The sequence below is a fragment of the Salminus brasiliensis genome, chromosome 16 (genome assembly GCF_030463535.1).
Source record: "Salminus brasiliensis chromosome 16, fSalBra1.hap2, whole genome shotgun sequence".
In the NCBI taxonomy this organism is placed as follows: domain Eukaryota; kingdom Metazoa; phylum Chordata; class Actinopteri; order Characiformes; family Bryconidae; genus Salminus; species Salminus brasiliensis.
The window spans coordinates 873,964-895,301 of record NC_132893.1 but is presented as its reverse complement, the minus strand read 5'-3'; the positions used below and the strand labels follow the sequence as shown (position 1 = coordinate 895,301).

At 43.6% G+C, this 21,338-nt stretch overlaps 2 protein-coding genes across 2 annotated transcripts in view; both read left to right on the top strand.

The window, feature by feature from the left end:
• The window catches only part of lhfpl6 (LHFPL tetraspan subfamily member 6), a 29,107-nt gene extending 27,126 nt beyond the window's left edge, over nucleotides 1-1,981 (top strand). Inside the window, exons 4-5 of the mRNA XM_072658975.1 lie at nucleotides 285-383; nucleotides 1,281-1,981. Of these exons, the coding sequence (XP_072515076.1) occupies nucleotides 285-383; nucleotides 1,281-1,399 (218 nt within the window). The 3' untranslated portion in view covers nucleotides 1,400-1,981. The remainder of the gene's footprint in view (nucleotides 1-284; nucleotides 384-1,280) is intronic.
• Nucleotides 1,982-8,268: 6,287 nt separating this feature from the next.
• Nucleotides 8,269-20,391, top strand: LOC140537212 (52 kDa repressor of the inhibitor of the protein kinase-like). The gene is made up of 13 exons (XM_072659537.1): nucleotides 8,269-8,353; nucleotides 8,832-8,893; nucleotides 9,888-10,744; nucleotides 11,096-11,435; nucleotides 11,520-11,580; nucleotides 12,278-12,608; nucleotides 12,775-13,060; nucleotides 13,190-13,197; nucleotides 16,087-16,320; nucleotides 17,128-17,248; nucleotides 17,331-17,411; nucleotides 17,673-17,712; nucleotides 18,143-20,391. Exons 2-13 carry the CDS (start codon nucleotides 8,873-8,875, stop codon nucleotides 20,011-20,013), a joined length of 4,251 nt encoding a protein of 1,416 aa, XP_072515638.1. The 5' UTR covers nucleotides 8,269-8,353; nucleotides 8,832-8,872; the 3' UTR covers nucleotides 20,014-20,391.
• Nucleotides 20,392-21,338: the final 947 nt, after the last annotated feature.

Here is a 21,338-nt window from a genome sequence, read left to right as displayed (position 1 = left end):
TCTGTCCCCTCGACGCTCGGCTCGCAAAGTCGTGGAACAAAGCTCAAAGCGCCTATTATTGTGATTCTCAGACAGAAGTAGAGTGTTCTCCTCCTCCTGTATTTCAGCGGTGAAGGGCAGGCCTGTGTGGGGGCAGCAACGCATCACGTTCATCCTGGAGTCCACTTGTGTTTTCCTGTATTTTGTGATTGTCCAGGAAACACGCTCTTAATCTCGGGATTTCAGCAGGTGCTTCATCTAAAACTCATCCTTTCCTCTCTGGTTTCTTTCCTCTGCGTCCGCAGGTTTGCTGATTGGCTCTGGCTGTGCTCTCTATCCTCTAGGCTGGGACAGTGAGGAGGTCAGACAGACCTGCAGCAACACCTCCAACCAGTTTCAGCTGGGTAAGATGACCAAATACAGGCAGAATGTTTACATCTCACACGTTTCTCAAAATATATGGCTTATATTTATGATGAATATATAATAATATAACAATTACATCAATGTATCACGTTTGGGGCATGGCATTATTATTACAAATAGATATGTTCATCTATATAATACATATGGCACATACGAATGATTCATATAGATATACATAAATATATATAATACATACAGGACATGTTGTTGTTGATGTTATTATATATATATATATATATATATATATATATATATATATATATATATATATATTAATGGGATCAATTATTATTAAATATAGATAATTACATCTGTATAATACATATGTAACATTAAATGATTAAATACATATTTTATATATAATACAAATGGGACATAATAATATTACATGTAGATACTTACATTTATATAATATATACAGGACATGTTACTATTACAAATATAGTACATATGGGATATATTATTATTAAATATAGATACTTACATCTGTATAAAACATATGGGACATTAAATGATTAAATACATAGTTTTTGAGAAAACAAATAGGCCATAATAATATTACATATAGATACTTGCATGTATATATAATACATATGAGACATGACATATAGATAATTACATATATATAATATATATGTACAGGCCACATTATCATTCCATATAGATATTTATGTATAATATGAAGGGGTCATAATAATATTACTAATAGTTAATTATATAGATATACTGTGTATATATATATATATACATATATATATACACACACATATAGGATATGTTACTATAATATTCAGCAGATACACATATATAGGGCTGCACGTCCTGACAATGTATAAAAAACTAACCTGTGTGTGTGTGTGTGTGTGTGATCTCAGGTTCTTGTGAAATTGGCTGGGCCTTTTACTGTACGGGCGCCGGCGCTGCGGTTGCTATGCTGGTGTGTACGTGGATGTCCTGCTTTGCCGGGAAGAAACAGAAGCAGTATCCGTACTGACCCAACACCCCAGAACACACAGCGGGAACCACCATGCATTTACAGACTAATGACAGACGAGACCACATGCTTTACGGCTGCAGAGCTCCATCATGAAAGACGGCCTTCTGCTTTCATGGCTGACCTTTAACCTCCTTGACCTGCCTTTTGGGCTCCAAAGGGTGTGCCAGTACACTTTACCAAACCCCTGTTTATTAGAGACTGGAGTGTGCAGCACTCACTGATTAGGGCTGCGTCTTCAACTGGAGACTGAAAGACTGTTTATTATAACCTGTTTTATTTTTGCTATTTTCTTGGCGTACAGTAACCGTTGTCCTCAGTGTGTAACTGAAGTGGTGCAGTGTGTGTGTGTGTGTTTGTATTTGATTATAATGGACATTACACCATATTCTGTATTTATATTAAGATCTTGTTGTTGGCCTTTAGTATCTCCACATGCAATAAACATTTCAACTGGAGGGTTTATTCACAAATACAAAATAACCTCATTACTGTGTACTTTAATCTTTTTAAATATTATCCCATGTTTCCGTCCGGAAAAATCACCTGTTTTGTTATATTTGTAAATAAATATTATTATAATAAACAGAAAATTATACCCAGACAGTTTGTTTTACATTCCAAAAAGAAATGCACTGAATTACGTGATTCAGATTTACAGAATTCACACATTAGTACAATAGAACAGTTATTCCTCAAAATTAACAGAAAGACTAAAGCGTGGTGAGATATTTTAATAATGCAGAAATTATGATTAACACAGTTGAATCAAATAAATCTGTTTATTTGCCAGTCTTTCGGCCTTTTAGTCTGTCTGTCTGTCTGTCTGTCTGTCTATCTATCTGTCTCTCTGTCTGTCTGGCTGTCTGTCTATCTATCTGGCTGTCTGTCTGGCTGGCTGTCTGTCTATCTATCTATCTATCTATCTATATGTCTTTCTGTCTATATATCTGTCTGGCTGTCTGTCTATCTATCTATATGTCTGTCTGTCTATATATCTATCTGTCTGTCTATCTATCTATCTGTCTGGCTGTCTGGTTATTTGTCTGTCTGTCTGTATCTATATATCTATATGTCTGTCTACACCAGTATCTATCTGGCTGGCTATCTGTCTGTCTGTCTGTCTGGCTATCTATCTATCTATCTGTTTATCTTTCTATCTATCTCTCTATCTATCTATCTATCTGTTTATCTTTCTATCTATCTATCTATCTATCTATCTGTCTGTCTATCTATCTGTCTATCTATCTATCTGTCTGTCTGCATGTCTGTCTGTCTTCCTACCTGATATATTACATCACTATTTTCTCAAAACGTAAGTAAAGAGCTGATTATGATGGAAACATGCTGAATATTTGTATCAGTGTAGAAAATCAGTCCTCTGTTCTTCCATCCGCGCTAATCTCACCGAGTCTCACGGTTCGAGTCTCTCCCCCGCTGTGAGGTTGGGTGAATACAAACTGAGGAAAGTGTTTGTGAGAGTGATGTGTTTTGGATTTCAATCTAAACCCCTGTTTCTGTTCATTAGTGATGGATGTCCTGGTGTTAATTGAAGCTGTAGAACTCTGGGCTGCAATACGGGCCTCATTGTAACTGTAATTAGCAGCTGTAGAAGAAGCTGAGCAGAAACTAGCCTCAGTGTGGCTATTTCATTTAGCGCTACATGCTAACTGCTGTGCAAGCCTGCTGTCAGAACCACCTAATGAAGTCTATCACTGACCACCTCCACACGGTTTGATGCTCTATCGTAAGAAGGCTGGAAGAGAGCGCTCGTCTGCAGCAGGACCTGCATGGCGTCCTCTCTGGTCAGTACATGGAGGAGCTGAGCTGTAGAGGAACTTACATGAGCTGCACTTCTACTGCAGGAGCGTCCACTTACCGGACAGACTGGGAGTCCAGGGGGAAATCCGCTCTGCTTCTGCACTGGAAGCTCAGTGAAGACGGTCTGAGACACTCAGGCTCTGTCTGGGGGCTGATGAGTCAGGCTCCACCTCTGGTCTCTACTGAGCACCTGACTCTGGTTGATCAACATGACGGACAGTTCAGGCTTCTTGTCTGTAGAAGGGAACAGAATCCCAGAAGGCCCAACGGCCTCCATGTTTTCTACAGTCCGCTGTTAGCTCCATGCTAATAGTACGCCTTTGAGAGAAGAAACTGGGTTTCACAAAACTACTCCTTTAAAAATCTCATCCTAATTTGTCACTGAAGTTATAAATGGAGCGTGGAAGCTTTCATTAAGGGGACAGGCTGGAGTCAGAACTGACTCTCGGATTGAATTAGAGTCAGCAGGAAATCAATACGGCCACGGAAAAGGTCCGATAAAATGACCATAGGTCCTTTTTTTCAGAAGTTCAGCGAAGACGAATGGAAAAAGATGTCAGAAACAGGCTGTAACTCAGTGCTTTCATTCACAGATTAGATACTTGGTTCCTCAAACTGCTGTAGCTGGAACCAATGTGCTGAAAAGCTGAGCTCAGCCGGGGGAATATTCACAGCGATACTAAATCTACCCGTCTAAATCTTTGGTTTATGAGGATTTGAGGAAAGCAGTAAATCTCCTCCTAAGTAATAGGTTTCAGTCCATCAGTTTAGGCCTTGGTTTTACCACCGTAAGTGTGTGTGTGTGTGTGTGAAGGAACACTGTAAAGTTAGACACTCCCGCTCCTCAGCTTTGTAGATTTATCCAATAAATCTATTTGCCTAATTATCTTCAACATATCAGCATTCAGCCAGTAATCGGGCGTGTAACTGTGTAACCAAGGAAATACAGGTAGACTAACCACTATATACTGTATATATAGAGAGGGATGTCACATGACCATAGAAACGGGTGTGGGATATCCATGGACATGTATGACTATAGATACTACAGAGGGTCTGTAGTATCTACAGTACATGACTACTGTAATAGGGTACGGTTTTCTCTGTGTAGTGTAACCATGGAAACGGGTGTAGCTAAACCCTGAAAATATGGTAATCGTGTAATTGGGTGTAACATGGCGATGCAAATGCACATAGCGTAACCATGGAAATGGGAGCACTGCATAAGTGAAGTGTAACTGTAGGAATGGGAAACATACATTGACAAAAGTATTGGGACACTTGCTTATTCATTGATTTTTCTGAAATCAAGGCTATTAAAAGAGCTGATCCTGCTTCTGTTGGAGTAACTGTCTCTACTGTCCAGAGAAGAAAACTTTCTACTAGATTTTGGAGGAGAAGCATTGCTGTGAGGATTTGATTGCCTTCAGTGACAAGAGCAGTGCTAGTGAAGGTCAGGATGTTCAGGATGATGATCACCACCCCACCTCATCACCCCCAACTCCCCACCTTATCTGTTGCCTGGCATTAGGCAGCATGGAGCCAATAGGTTCATCTTTTGGCAGTACTTCTCTACAGGGACTAGAGGGTGTTGCTTGGGATTTTGGGCCCTGTAAAAAGATATTACACTGGGCTCCACAACTCTAACAATTCTGTCAACAAACTCAATACACTTTGTAGGGCCTCTATCAGTCTCAGGCCCTCAGAATTGTCCTGACATCTCCCACATCCTCATACAGCGCCCCTGCAGACAAGCTGTGTGTGTGTGCATTTGCACATCTGTGTCAGCAGCAATAGGTGCAACTTAAAGTGGCTGAATGCATTTATTAGAAGGGGTGTCCACAAACATTTGTGTAGCTTAACTATGGAGAAAATGAAAGTGTGGCTGTAGGAATGTATGGGTGTAGCGTATGGGTGTAGCGTATGGGTGTAGCGTAAGGGTGTATGTATTTTGACCAGCATTTATTGTTTTTTTTTGTTGTTGTTGATAAATTTGACACGCGTGCTCTCCCTAACGACAGCAGTGTTAGATGTGGGCTGTAAAGGGGGATTCTGGACCCAGCGCTGTTTAAATAAGCCCATTTCCAAACCCTCCCATCACACTGTGACTCATATCAGATACCACATGTGGGAAACTCCCTTATTTATGGAAAACCACCCCCAGATCACATCTGGGTTTGATCAGAACCAAACAAACCAGCAAGAACCCAGAACAAAGCCAGCGAGCCGTATAAATAATGGAGCAGCTAATATGGTCCTCACTGGGCGTCCTCAGAGAGATCACACAGCTCCATATGCTCCGTGTCTCTCTGTAATTTACAGTGCATCTCATTTACAGCCAGCACCAGCACTTTAATTCCGTTGCTTCAGGCGAGGCCCGTTCTGAATTTGATATTGTGGCAATATGGAAACAAAGTGAAAGCAGCGTCTGGGTCCATTACCTGCTCTCAAACATGTCCGTGATGACTGGAAAACAAGCACAGACAGTCAATTCACCTTCACTAAATAGTACAATTGCAGTATAACATCAGCCATAACATTAGTACCCATCTACAGCAGCTCCTGTCAGGTGATGGGATCTACATATTAGTCAGTGAGTGGAGAGTCAGGTCTTGAAGGCGATGAAGATGATGAAGAAGGAAAAATGGACAAGCGTAAGAATCTGAGACACTTTCACAAGAACCAATGATGTGATGTTCTAGATAAACGACTGGATCAGAACATCTCCTAAACATCAGGCAGGTCTTGTGGGGCGGTCAGTACCTACTAAAAGTGCTCCAAGGAAGGACATCCGGTCATGGGTACCACCTCACAACTTATAGGACTTACAGGTCAGATACCACAGGGCACCTTCAGAGGTCTTGGGGGTCCAGGCCTTGAATGTTCAGGTCTGTTGTGGCACGAGGGGAACTCAATATACAATATTAGGCAGGTGGTACTAATGTTATGGCTGATCTATGTACAGTCCAATGAGAATTTGGTCTTTAATAGGTGTCTTCATGACTGTCTGCCTTTTAGGGACCAAATTTTCTAAAGTCTCAAAATAATGACCGGTTAAGTTGTGAAGAGAGACAGTTAGAGTGGGGGTTTGGGGGGTTTGGGGGGTTTGGTGTGAAACGCTGGGTTCTAGATAACCTCCCCCAGTCAGAGCTGTGGTTCTACAGTGGAGGTGAAGGGAAGCAGACGTCTGAAGCTCTAATAAAAGCTCCTCACAGAAAGTTCTTCACCTAATGGTGATGAAGACGCTGCCTGATGCCTGAGACACGGTTCTACCAGAGTTCTGAGAAGAGTTTGGCTCTAGAACCTGCTTTTAGAACCAGATCATTAAAATGGTGGAGGGATACATGCTGCAGGGTGTAGTGCAGCTACAGAAAGTAGTCCCTAAAGAGAACTGCATTAGTTCAGATTCTCTATTCACTATTTTACCTTCATCATCATCATCATCATCATCATTCCATATAAAACTCAGAAGACTCGTATTGTAGCTTCACTGCTGGGTTTGGATAGGAAATAAATTATGGGCTGTGTCTGTGCTGCCTGGTTCTATTTAGTCAGTGAATTATAACCCCAAACTCACTGAACTATAAAGAATGTTTGTTGGACTTTCCTTTACATTACTAGTATACTAGTACACACACATACACACACACACACACACACACACATACACACACACACACACACATACTAATACATGCTATTAAAGATGAGAAATAGAAGAGGGCCATGCCTTAACGAGAGTAAAATAGCTTCGGCTTGCTGTGTATTCATGCAGTATAATTTACAGTCCAGCAAAATAAGCATCAGAAATGACCCACATAAAAGCAGCACCCTTTAACACACTCAGCAGAACGCCTCATGAATTAAATATTGCATTAATTAAAGTGCAGAGGCAGAAAGACTTTGAACGATGAGGCTCCGGCACAGCCGTTCTAATAGCACAAGTTTCCAACACTTCAGTAATTCTGCTTTTACACTTCATTTGCTCTGAGTGCTGAAACACTGCAGACACCATCAGCACCTGAGCCTGCAACACAAGCTGGAGATGAGGGGGGTTGTAGTGTGCTGCCATCTAGCGGCTCAGAAGAGCTGATGCTCACCCCCTTATAATGAAGTAATTATAGGTACATAGATAAACATAAGCACAGAAAGCACAAGATAGTGAGATCTGATCATTTTTAATGAAAAAACTAACATTTCTAAATAAAATAAAATATTTTTATGGTTCAGAAAACAACAACAACAACAACAACAATAATAATAATAATAATAATAAATGCTGATAAAGAACAAAGATTTAAAGATTTAAATAAACTTTAGTATTAATAAGTCTCTACTGTTCAGGGAAGAAAGCTTTCTACTAGATTATGGAGGAGCCTTACTGTGAGGATTTGATTGCATTCAGCAACAAGAGCATTAGTGAGCATTACTGTTCACCACCCCACCTCCCCAACTCATCCCATCTAAGAGTACTGGATGGAGCTCCTCCACCATCATTCCAGAGAACACAGTTCCTCCACTGCTCCACAGCTCCTCAATGCTGGGGGGCTTTACACCCCTCTAGCCCACACCTGGCATTAGGCAGCATGGAGCCAATAGGCTCATGATGTTGATCTGCTCCAGAGGGTCCTATTCTATTGGCAGTACTTCTTCTCTACATGGACTAGAATTTGCACATCTGTGTCAGCAGCCATGGGTGCAGCTTAAAGTAGCTGAATGCATTCATTAGAAGGGGTGTCCACAAACATTTGGACATGTAGCTAGTAATAATAATAGTAGCTAACAATAATATGTGGGTATGTGATTATCTAGGTCAAGTACAGTCAGTTTAACAGCAGTAACTGCCCTAAGAGAGGGCGGACTGACCGCTGCAGAGAGCCTGACCGCTCCTCCTCGGGTCACAGCGAGGAATTTAGTATTTTGGTTCAAAACGAGCAGCGCCTAAATCCCGGTTGGTGGCGAGAGCGCCCGCCCACTGTGACACGTGATCTGATCTGTGCCGGATAATTGGCTAAAACGACAGAGTGACAGTCAGCGACCACGAATCCGGGCGGAGCAGCGCAGCGCAGCGCCAAAGTCAGAGCTGTTTGAATGTTGGAGGGCGTGAGAGCTTAACTGCACACTACCGCCTGGGTAAGACTTATATATACGCTTTAAACTATAACTGAGATTATTTTACATTTAATTATATAGCTAAAAATGTTACATTTTATATATAAAAAAGCATTTAGCTTAGCCTAGCGCTAACCGATGCAGCTAGCCAGCCCCAGCTAACGTCCAGCGCCTTACAGCATAACGCAGCGTTAGTGCTGCTTACTGATTAATTAGCTAGATAATATATCTAATTACGTGGACTGTTGGCTAGTTATATCATGCTGTTATTATGTGAATATTTTAGCTAAGTAGCTCTATAAAAAAGAATAATAGATGATAATAATAACGCGAGGCTCAGATTTGCTCTTTTGAATTTTCCGTTCCACCTTAAATCGTGCATTAGCAGTGGTCGGACTCCAGCCGGGCGCCAGAGTGTCACCGCTGCATTATTTAAGGTGGAACGGAGATCTGTGTTTCTGTCTGAGCTGGATGACTTAGCTTGTTTGTTTTTGATCAGGTGATCACTTACCTGTGTGAAGACAAACTAAGGTGGACACAATGGACACAGCAATTAAAAAGGTAACCTAATGCCGTCGTATGTCCTATTCACTCATTCACTTACATTAGCTAAGTAGCTGCTGTTGGTGTGCTGAGTCATGAGCAGAAGTATTGGGACACCTGCTCCTTCAAGGTCTCTTCTGAAAGTAAGGGTATTAAGGTGTTTATTCTGCTTCCTTGTCCAGGGAAAGCCACCTACTAAATTGTGAAGGAGAGTTGCTATGAGAATTTGATTGCATTCAGTAGCAAAAGCATCTCCATCTGGGTGGAGCTCCACTACCATCATTCCAGAGAACACAGCTCTTCCACTGCTCCTCAGCTCAGTGCTGCTGGGGGCTTTATTATACCCCTCTACTAGCCCACGCCTGACATTAGGCAGCGTGGAGCCAATAGCTTTATGATGTTGATCTGCTCCAGAGAGTCCTATTCTATTGGCAGTACTTAGTAGTAGTGTATCAATACTTATTATCAATACTTAATTTATTTATTTAAATAAAGCTATTATCTGCCAATACTGTGCGTCCCTAAATATTAACACTTTACAACTCAGTAAATAGACCATTTCCTTTCCATAGATGCACATTGAGTCTCTGTAAGATGCCCTGCACTGGGTCTGCTGGAGTAAATCTGCTCAGTAAATCTGTGTAGCTCTAATTCAGTCCAACAAAGACTTTCACAAGCGCCGGTATTCGAGTCATGTGAGAGTGCTAGAGGTTGGAAATGAAATGAACTGCCTAGGCCAGTACACACTTAATGAAGTGAGCTGGATTCTGCTGTGTTAGAAAAATGTGCAGCGTGTTGCAACATGGACATCCAGGACATATATAGGACACGTCTGTCATTCTGAGTAATGCGTTCACTGTCCCGCTCTAAAAGGGCTCGGTATTGCTTTACTTGTTTACTGTTCTGTAGAGATTCAATGACACCTTCAGATTCAGTGCAGTTTTCAGGTAGTATTGCTATTTAATGGCCTTTTAAATAATCTCAATTATTTTTGTGATTTATTGTATTTCAGAGCAATAAAGAGAACGCCAAGCCAGTGGCTGGTCAGAAAAGACCTGAGTCCAAGAATGTCCTACAAAAACAAAAGCTGGTTAGAGTTCCTCCTCTGCAGTCCAAAAATGACCTTAAGGAAGACAAGAAGGAGGGAAGCGCTGTAGAGAAAGCTGAGGCTAAAGAACAAGTCAAACCGGTAACCAAAACCAGCGTGTCGGATCCTGACAAGCGGAAAACACTGAGCCAGGCTTTCCGCACCGAACAGTCTGTTCGCCACAAAAAACTGGTGGCGGAGGCGCCAAAGCCCCCTTCAACGGTGCCCCCTAAACCCATCCCTGGCACCTACAAGGGCAGAGTGGTGAAGTCTAAAATTGACTGCTTCAGGAGGCCCCCTAGTGGTGAAGAGAAGATGGCTGAGGCTAAATTCGCTAAACCAAGCGCGCCCAAACCCAAGCCTAAGTCGGGGACTTTGTCGAAAGTCCGCTCACAGAGTGTAACCGCTTTGCCTAGTTCCTCAAGACCCAGACCGCAGCCTTATCTATCGAGCAGAACAAAGTCGGTGTCAGATGCTCAGTTAAACGTGGTGGAGAAACCAGTTCAGAGGTCCATCTCTCAAAGACAAATCCCACCCAAAGCCCCATCGTCCGCTCGACCCACGGTGCCTCGCCCGGCAACGATTCCAGCACGGCCGGCTCCGGTGACCACAGCACGGCTGGCCTCCAGCAAGGTCACCTCGTTCATCAGAAAGAAGGAGCCAGCAGTGCAGAGCACCAAACCCAAACCTGCAGCAGCTGCTGTGGAACAGAACACCAACAGACCGGCCTCAAACAGCATCAGCCAGTACAGAGTGAGAGTGGAGACGGCTGAGGAGAGGAAGTGGGTTGCTTGTAGAACTGTGCTCTTCCACCTTATAACCTTGTTAGATTTAGGGCTCCACTGATGCATAAACTGCAATATTGCAATATTCAATATTTTCCATATGTTAACTTTAGCTATTTAATATCAGTCTATTGTGATCTATCAGTATGAAGGTGGCAATTAAATTATACTGATTTTGGAAGAATTGCTAACACTAATATTTCATAAAATATCCAATTTATTTGAAGTCTTACAATTGTTACTGCTCCACATATTATCCATAACTCATTCAGATCATACAAAGCAGTATTACAGTTCAACTTTCAAGCACATTCATAGTCTCACATGTAAATGATTGATTCCTCCTAGGGCAAAGCTGGCAGAATGGCTGGCATTAAAGGGGAAATCTCTGAAGAGGCCACCGATAGCAGAGAAAGTGGCTCGTCCAGGAAGCAAACCAGCTCCACCACCCAAAGCCATGCAGGAACCCAGTAAGGTAGCACAGCCTGAGCTACAAGCACAACCTGAGGAGAAGCAGCCCGGCCATGAAGTGCTGAAGCAGAGTCGGCCTGAGCACGTCCAGGGCCACGTCCCTCAGAGTAAACCAGTGTTTTCTAGCAGCCCAAACCACGTAATGAACACAACACTAGACCTGCTGGACAACTCGGATCTGGATCTTCCTGCGGATCCGGAGATCAGAATGGAATCGGTGCGGGATTGAATTATGTAGAATTATACATTTCACCAAGTACAGTACTTTATGTTAATGTGTATTTCTCTTATCCAATTGCAGCTGGTGCTCAACTTGTGTGATAAGCTAGAGGCAATGGAAACCCCCTCCTCATTTAAGAATGGTGAGTTTTACCCCTTTTTCACCTCAAATATGTATAGTTATCCTACACTATGTCCAAATGTTTGTGGACACCCCTTGTAATGAATGCATTTAGCTACTTTAAGTTTCACCCATTGCTGGCACAGCTTGTCTAGTCCCTGTAGAAAAGTATTGTCAATGGCCAACACCCTGACCTCACTGAACGCAATCAAATCACTGCAATGCTCTATCAAAATCTAGTAGAAAGCCTTCTTCTCTGGACAGTAGAGACAGTTACTCCAACAGAAGCAGGGTACAGTCTTAATACCTTTGATTTCAGAAGAAACAATGAATGAGCAGGTGTCCCAATACTTTTGTCTATAATGTGCATCATACTGATGCACTTTGCAAGTGTACCGTTACAGACTGTAGGGCACCTGACCTTCTGTTGCTATTAGACGCTGGAAAGGCCTACTGTAGGACCACCTCAGATTAGAGATTATTGGGGTGGTGGTCCATCCTCAGCACCTTCGTTCTAGGTTGAATGGGTCCACCACTCAAACCAGTCCAGCCAAGGGCAGTTCTATGGTTAGCTGGCAGCTAATACAGACTAAGCATCATCATATGAGCTACCGTCTCTAACTGTACACCAGCATGGTGGAGCTATTAGAAAGAAGTTTCCGTTAAAGTGGCCTGGGATTGTATGAAGCCATGGTTTTTCTCCTCCATCACTTCTCCAGCAGGTACAAAGACAGATGAAAGTGACGAGGCAGAGATTCTGGCTAATATCAAGGTGGAGGAAGATACTGATAAAGAGTTTGAGATCCTGGAAGAAGAAGAACTGGATGTAAAGGAAGAATCGCTGAATGCGTTTAAAGAGGAGAGAAAGGAGGTTAAGGTACAGTTTGAAGAGCAGGTTCAAGAGCAGAAAGAGAAGAAGCTGTTTGAAAGTGAGTCTGATGAGGAGGAGGATGAGGACTATGGTGATGAGAAGATTGATGCCACACCAGAGGAGGTTGGAGGAGCGTCTGTCGTGAAGTACAATGTGAAAACGACTCCATTCCTTCAAAGGTGAGTGACATGAACCTGGCCAAGCAATCACTTGAGACTCGCTCGGAGCCTCGAGACTATGGTGAGAGTGTACAGTGATTTAGATCCAGACCTTGAATCAGTTCCCAGCGCTAGATTTTAAACGTTAGAACTGGAATGATCAGTTTTACTCCATGTCTCCCTCTAGTGTAAAGAAGAGGATTGAGACTGAAGGACAAACGGCAGGTAGTGGCTCTCGCCGCAAGAGCGCCATCAAGGACCTGAAATTCCTCACACCGGTTCGCCGCTCATCCCGCATCCAGCGCAAGTCCTCCCGACTGCCAGACATGCTGAGTGACCACGATCCCTGCGTCTCCTCGCTGGCCGAGCTGGTGCAGCTGGACGATGCCGACTCCAACGCCTACATCTACAGAAAAAACCCGGCACTGCTCGACCAACTGCCTGACCAACCTGGAGACCTGGAGAGGTTCTCAGCTGAGAGAAAATAAGCTGAAGTTACAGAAAAGTCCTTAAGAAGTGTTTTGATGTTTTTTTTTTTTTTTTACCAAAAGAACATGCAGTTTATCTCTTCAGGCTTCAGCCATAAATTTGATCTTTCATAGCTGCTGCTGTGAGGTTGGACCGGGTTTACAGAACACTGGTAAAATAAAAAAAAAAATAAATCAATCAGCTGTTAAAGAGAGACTGTAACTCCGCCTCCTCAGTGTAGATCACAATACCTACATTTAGAGAGTTATTAATATTCACCCTAATGAGAGACTGTAGCTCCTCCTCCTCAGTGTATATCACAATACCTACATTTAGAGTGTTATTAATATTCACCCTAATGAGAGACTGTAGCTCCTCCTCCTCAGTGTAGATCACAATACCTACATTTAGAGTGTTATTAATATTCACCCTAATGAGAGACTGTAGCTCCTCCTCCTCAGTGTATATCACAATACCTACATTTAGAGTGTTATTAATATTCACCCTAATGAGAGACTGTAGCTCCTCCTCCTCAGTGTATATCACAATACCTACATTTAGAGCGTTATTAATATTCACCCTAATGAGAGACTGTAGCTCCGCCTCCTCAGTGTATATCACAATACCTACATTTAGAGCGTTATTAATATTCACCCTAATGAGAGACTGTAGCTCCTCCTCCTCAGTGTATATCACAATACCTACATTTAGAGCGTTATTAATATTCACCCTAATGAGAGACTGTAGCTCCTCCTCCTCAGTGTATATCACAATACCTACATTTAGAGTGTTATTAATATTCACCCTAATGAGAGACTGTAGCTCCTCCTCCTCAGTGTATATCACAATACCTACATTTAGAGTGTTATTAATATTCACCCTAATGAGAGACTGTAGCTCCTCCTCCTCAGTGTATATCACAATACCTACATTTAGAGCGTTATTAATATTCACCCTAATGAGAGACTGTAGCTCCGCCTCCTCAGTGTATATCACAATACCTACATTTAGAGCGTTATTAATATTCACCCTAATGAGAGACTGTAGCTCCTCCTCCTCAGTGTATATCACAATACCTACATTTAGAGCGTTATTAATATTCACCCTAATGAGAGACTGTAGCTCCTCCTCCTCAGTGTATATCACAATACCTACATTTAGAGCGTTATTAATATTCACCCTAATGAGAGACTGTAGCTCCTCCTCCTCAGTGTATATCACAATACCTACATTTAGAGCGTTATTAATATTCACCCTAATGAGAGACTGTAGCTCTGCATCAATACCTACATTTTAATGACCTGTTTTGCCACTGTTTTTTAAAGCTTGTCCAACCGTAGCTATGAAGGAACAAATTTGTAGGTGGAGCCTGGATCTGTAATTTCCACAGTTGTAAGGAACACTGATGAAACCTATTATTTAATCAATCTAACACTACTGGTGATGGATAATGGCTCTATGTAAGCAAGCTGCTTTCCTTTTAACTGCCAAAGGAACCATATCAGAGCTTTTTTGCCTGCCTCATTTAAGTTATATTAACATGTTCAGTTGAGTGATTTGAAGTCATATCATATTACTTGCTATATCTTGTATGGTACCATCATGTGGCATAATGCACAGTCTTTTCTAATACAGCATGAGTTTGAAATGGTAAACTGATAAAATTGTAAATTAACTTAATTTTAGTAACTGCACTTTCTCGTGGCCTGTGGTTTGGAGGTGTGGGTGTGTGTGTATATAGATGGCTTTATTACGAATCACCATGTCGTAGTAATCTGTCGATGAACTGACTAACAATTGTTATTGCAAAAAGCCATAATTAATGATATCTATGGTAAACGTTACATGTTTCTGTCCCTGTAAGTATTTACTTGTTCTTACTCTCCCTGTTTATCAAACGTTAACTCTTCATATTGACAATTCTGCACACTGGCTTACCACCCCTACCTTAACCTTTGACAAGTGATAAGTCTTTGTAAAGGCTGTTCAGGCATTCATTGTATAAATTCAGTGTTAAATAAATGTCTTCTCTTTATTGGCTTCCGTCTGTTTACTTTGTATCTTTCCTCAGCAGCTTTAAGACCTACAATCTAAATATTATTTAGGTGTCAGTATTTGAATCAGTGACTGTAGAAAGCATGAACGGCTCAGTGTCACCACAGGTCTAGCGCCTCTGCTGGCTGGTTGCAGTATCATGTGTAGCTCCGCCCATCCCCATATGTTTCAATGACTAAACCCCGCCCATTTCCCATCTCCTCTTCCTCCTCTAAACGGTCTCTCCGTCTCCAGTGTCTCCAGATTCCAGCAGTTAGTCTCTCTGTGCTGATACTGACCCATCTTTAATTTCCCCCAGACATCAGTTTAACCCTTACTCTGCTCTATCAGAAGAAGGCGGGGCTACACTTAGGAATGAAGTGATTGACAGACAGACAGTCTTGTCTGGAAGAGAGCGCTCGTCTGCAGCAGGACCTGCATGGCGTCCTCTCTGGTCAGTACATGGAGGAGCTGGAGCTGTTGTCCACTTACCGGACAGACTGGGAGTCCAGGGGGAAATCCGCTCTGCTTCTGCACTGGAAGCTCAGTGAAGACGGTCTGAGACACTCAGGCTCGGCCTGGGAGAAGGGGGCGGGTCTACTAAAGGAGTAGAGAGTCTGGCCCCGCCCCTGGTCTCTACTGACAGTAGAATATTAAACATTTCCCTGTAGTCTGAACAGTAGCAACAGTTACTACAACAAAAGCGGGAGAAACTCTTTAATATCCTGATTTCAAGAAGCAGTGAATGCGCAGGTGTCCCAATACTTTTGTCAAAATATTATAATAAACCTTCAGAGAGAGAAGGGGGGTAGGGGGGTAGGGGGGTTGGGGGGTTGGGGGGGGTCAGCTTCTTCATGCATATTAACATATGGAGACTGATGTTGACGTTACGTGATGGCGCCAAATCTGCTCTCGCCGCGCGCTCTGATTGGCTCCGCCGCTGAACAACACACACCGCGCAAAGCACTGTGGGTCTTCTGCGCGTTGACTCCTCCAGACCGCACAAAGCACTCGCGAGCGACTCGAATCGGTGCTCAAAAGCAGCCCTGCGAAAGTTTTACCGTCCCCGTCCGCGTGCCGCCCTGTTCGGCGATGTCTGCCGCCTGACCGTAGCCGCTGTTTTGGAGGGAAACCGCGGGAAAATGCCCAACTTCTGCGCGGCGCTGCACTGCTCGCGCATGAGCTCGCACTCGGTACTGGCGTTCTTCAGGTTTCCGCGCGACCCGGAGAGGCGAGTAATGTCACACACACACACACACACACACACACACACACACACACACACACACACACACACACACACACACACACTCACTCACACTCTAATGTTTTAGACTAATGATCAGCATCCTGACCGTGTATCTCCCAGACAGTGAGTAGTGTGAGGTGGTGTTAGCTAATCGGCTAACTGACGCAAAAAACGCGGCTTATTTGAATCGTCCGTTCCACCTTAAACGGTCCAGCAGCTCTATTTAAGGTGGACCGGACAAATCTCATTCGTTTTAAGTTCATTGCTGGTCTATAAATCCGTTTATCACGTCTAAAGCTGGCTAATCTAATAGTTTTACCTCAGTGCGGGTCTGTATAGTGCTAGTTAGCTAGCTAGCTAGTTAGCTAGCCCCCAGAACTAGCCCTGGTTTGACGTAGCTAACTAGCACTAGCTGTGTAAACACGTGGTTTGTGTGTGTACATATATAAACACACACCGGTCTCTACACCCACTGCCCAGTCTATCAGCTCCACCGGTCATACTGTAGTAGCCTCCTTTCACCCTGTTCTTCAGTGGTCAGGACCCCACAGGACAGACCACCACAGAGCAGGTATAGCTAGTATTGGGGTGGTGGGTCTGACACTGACATGGGGTGTGTGTGTGTGTGTGGTGCTGGGACAGGGCACTGATGAAGGACTAACATTTATACTGCTTCTCACAACTGCTGAAGTAAACCAGTAATAGCTCATTATTATTATTGTTATTGTTGTTATTGTTGTTGTTGTTGTTGTTTTTAGTATTAGATATTTATCTTTTGTTTGTTTATAGGTGCAAGAAGTGGGTGGAGAACTGCAGTCGCTCAGATCTGAGGGACAAAACGCCAGAACATCTGAACAAGTACCACAGACTGTGCGCCAGACACTTCGAACCGGACCTGATTTTGAAAACAGTAAGGAAATGTCGTGTTGGTGCAGTTTTTTAATATTACACACAGTAGATTTCTCACCAGATTGCTCCTTCTGTTATTTTAGAGCCCTTTCAGGACGGTTCTGAAAGATACCGCCATACCAACCATCTTTGACCATCCCACCCGCAAGCGGGCGAAAAACGAGGTTGGAATCTTTGTCATTTGTTATTGCATGTGTCCCTAATACAATTACTGGCAGATTTAAGGGGAGGGGGGTGTTATTGTCATATGAGGTAAACATTTATGTGTTTAAACACTCATTTTCAACCTGAGCATCCTTTAAATCTTTAAACCTCTGATTTTTCTCATTTCTAATATGTGCATAATTTGCAGTGTGTTTGCTGTAAACCTGCAGTTTTCATTGTGACTAATGTGGTTTCTGTCTGTTTATCTGTTTATCTATCAGCCAGCAGAAGATGAAGCCACCCAAGCAAAAGTGAAAAAAGGTCAGTTAGTTCTTGATTTGCTTCTTTGAAGATTTCTATTTGTACAGAAGGTCTTTAATGCTGTAAATGTTAATGTACCTTCACATAGAAGTGAAGCAAAAATGTCAACACTTTCACAATACATGATGCACTATATGAACAAAAGTATTGGGACACCTACTCATTTATAGTTTTTTTCTGAAATTAAGGGTATTAAAGAGTTTATCATGCTTTTGTTGGACTACCGGGACTAGACAGGCTGTGTGTGTGTGCGCATTTGCACATCTGTGTCTGCAATGGGTTCAACTTAAAGTAGCTGAATGCATTCATTAGAAGGGGTGTCCACAAACATTTGGCCATATAGTGTTTATATAGATTTTAACAGATCAGCTGTTGACTTGCTGGTTAGTCGTCAACCAAGTTAAATCTGTCTTTGCTTTCTTGTGTTCAGTGGAGGAGAAGGAGGCCGAGAAAGAAGTTCCCGAGAGCACTAATGGGCAAGAGACTGATAACGGGCCCCAGGTCTCGGATGAGGAGAAGGAAAACAAGGAATTTCTTCGCTCGCTGTTTGACGTCGTGGTCATGATGGGCAGGCAGAACATCCCTTTGCACGGCCATTCTGAAAAAGAACCGAGAAGCAAGAGCTTCACGCCCAGCAACTTCCAGGCACTGCTGGAGTACCGCATTAACGCTGGCGACGACGTGCTCAGGAGAAGGTTCGAAACGTCGGCCGTGAATTTGGAGTACTGCTCGTCCACCCAGCTGCAGCAGATGCTGGACGTGAGCGAGAGGTGCATCTGTGAAGATTTGCTTGCCGAAGTCAGGGAGGCGCGTTTTTTCTCATTGGTCATGGACAACCTTGTGGAGGTTTCGGGGGAAAACCACCTTCCTTTGCTGATTCGCTTCGTAGATCAGAACAACAGCGTGCGAGAGGAGTTTTTAGGGTTCCACCGCTTTGAGGGGGATGTGGAGGCCATCGCGCAAAGCCTGTGTGTGGAAATGTCTGAGAAGTACGGCCTGAGCATGGAACACTGCAGGGGGCAGGCGTACTTCTGTACCGGGGTGTATGCTTTTAAAGTCAAAGCTGTGGCCATTAGACTGAGTGAGCAGTATCCGTTGGCTGTGCTCACGCCATGCTCTCCTCATGCCCTGAACATCTGCCTGGCCAACAGCATGAACTTTACAAGCGTTCAGCTTGTGATGTCAACCCTAAAGAAGATCGACAAGTTCTTCAGCAAGTCACCTTTGCTGCAGAATCAGCTGGAGAATGCGATTTCTATCTACTACCAGGGCAACGAGGAGAAGGGAGCTGCTCTCAAGGAGACCTGCCGCACCAACTGGACTGAACAGCATGATGCATTCGAGTTGGCTATCGACCTCCTGGAGTCTTTGCTGCTCTGCATGGACAGCGTTCACGATAATGAAGAATTCAAGTGGAGCGACGATGTCGCGCACAACGCTTTTGTCATATCTGAAGCGCTGTCAGATTTCGAGTTTGTCATGGCGTTGGTTGTGCTCAAGAACACCCTGTCCTTTTCCAGAGCCTTTGGTAAGAATCTTCAAGGCCAAACCAGCGAGGTCTTCTTCGCCGCAAGCAGTTTGACAGCTGTTCTCCATTCAGTAAATGAAGTTCTGGAGAACATAGAGGTCTACCATGAGTTCTGGTTCGAAGAGGCTGTCAACCTGGCCGCGGCATTGGAGATCCCAGTCAAGATCCCCAGGCTTTTCTTCAGAAAGCAGCGGCCAGACGCCGCTGAGGAGATCCAGCCTGAGGTCTACTACAAAGTCCACCTCACTTTTCCAGTGGTGAGTCATGTTATTAAGGAGCTCAGTGACTTTTTCTCAGAAAACCACCTCAAGGCTCTCAAGTCTCTGTCTCTGGTGCCTGCGATCATGGGGCAGCTCAAATTCAACACAGAAGAAACCAGCGCAGACATCTACAAGGATGACCTGCCCAATCCAGATACGTTACCAACTGAGCTCAACTGCTGGAAGATCAAATGGAAGCACGGCACTAAGAACGTGACCCTGCCCGCCACCATCTACGAAACACTCCAGCTGTCCGACGTGAAGTTTTTCCCAAACGTTTGCGCGCTCCTCAAAGTCCTGAGCTGCCTGCCAGTCCTTTCGCTCGTTGACGACCGATGCAGCACCGCGAGGCGGCGACTAACGGCGTACCTGCAGGACACGCCCGCCAAACACAGAAACAAAACTCTGGCCATGTTTAACATTAACTGTGGTGCTGGGCACGACCTAGACCTGATGGTTGAAACGTACCTAAAAATGTACCCAGATAAAGAACCAACAGAGACACCTGCTTGATCATGTGGACTCGTAACGCCTGCATCAGTTGCTTAGAATATAAATTCAGCCGTTTTGCAGCTGGAAAACATCTTGGTTTCATGTACAGTGTCCCACCGCCACAAACGTCTGGGCCTCGGGACTTGCTGTGTTTGGGGGGGTCTGAGTGTATATACTGTGGAAATGGAGTGAAGAAGAAAACAAACCCTGTCTGAGACTTCCAAACGTGTTCAGCCAAATTTTAGAGTTAATTTAGCCTGTTGTGCTTCAGTGAATTGCTGTTCTGTCCTCCACTTCTTCTCAGCTTACAAAATTAATCTTTCAGTGATTCCTTTTTATTCTTGATAAATAAGGAGATAACACTTTACTTTAGCCGCCATTCCTGTTACTTTCTTCTTCATCCAGTAGAAAATAAATAACTTTACATATACTTTCAGTCTGACCTGTTCCTGTGTCTGCATTTAGGAACTGGATAAATTACAAAGCTGTCCTGCAGTCCCCGGTACTCGGGTGGAAACCTGAGGGTAGTAGGGAGTTCCAATAAAGTGGCCAGTGAGTGAAAGCGCAAGGTAGGTGTTTCCAATAAACTGGCCACGCAGTAGAAACACAAGGTAAGGGTGTCTAATAAAGTGGCAAATGAAAGGTGTTTCTGATAAACTGGCCACTAAGTAGACACAAATGTAGGTGTTTCTGATAAAGTGGCCAGTAAGTGGAAGCACAAGGTGGGTGTTTCTAATAAAGTGGCCAGTGAGTGAGGGCTCAGGGTGTGGGATTTCTGATGAAGTGGCCACTGCATGGAAGCACAAGAGTAGGGGTTTCCAATAAACTGGCCACTCAGTAGAAACACAAGGTAAGGGTTTCTGATAAACTGGCCACTGAGTGGACACACAAGGTAGGTGTTTCTAATAAAGTGGCCACTGAGTAGATGCACAAGGTAGGTGTTTCTAATAAAGTGGCCACTGAGTAGATGCACAAGGTAGGTGTTTCTAATAAAGTGGCCACTGAGTAGGAGCACAAGGTAGGTGTTTCTAATAAAGTGGCCACTGAGTAGGAGCACAAGGTAGGCGTTTCTAATAAAGTGGCCAGTGAGTGGAAGCACAAGGTAGGTGTTTCTAATAAAGTGGCCAGTGAGTGGAAGCACAAGGTAGGTGTTTCTAATAAAGTGGCCAGTGAGTGGAAGAACAAGGTAGGTGTTTCTAATAAAGTGGCCACTGAGTAGGAGCACAAGGTAGGTGTTTCTAATAAAGTGGCCAGTGAGTGGAAGCACAAGGTAGGTGTTTCTAATAAAGTGGCCACTGAGTGGAAGCACAATATGGGGTGTTTCTAATAAAGTGGCCAGTGAGTAG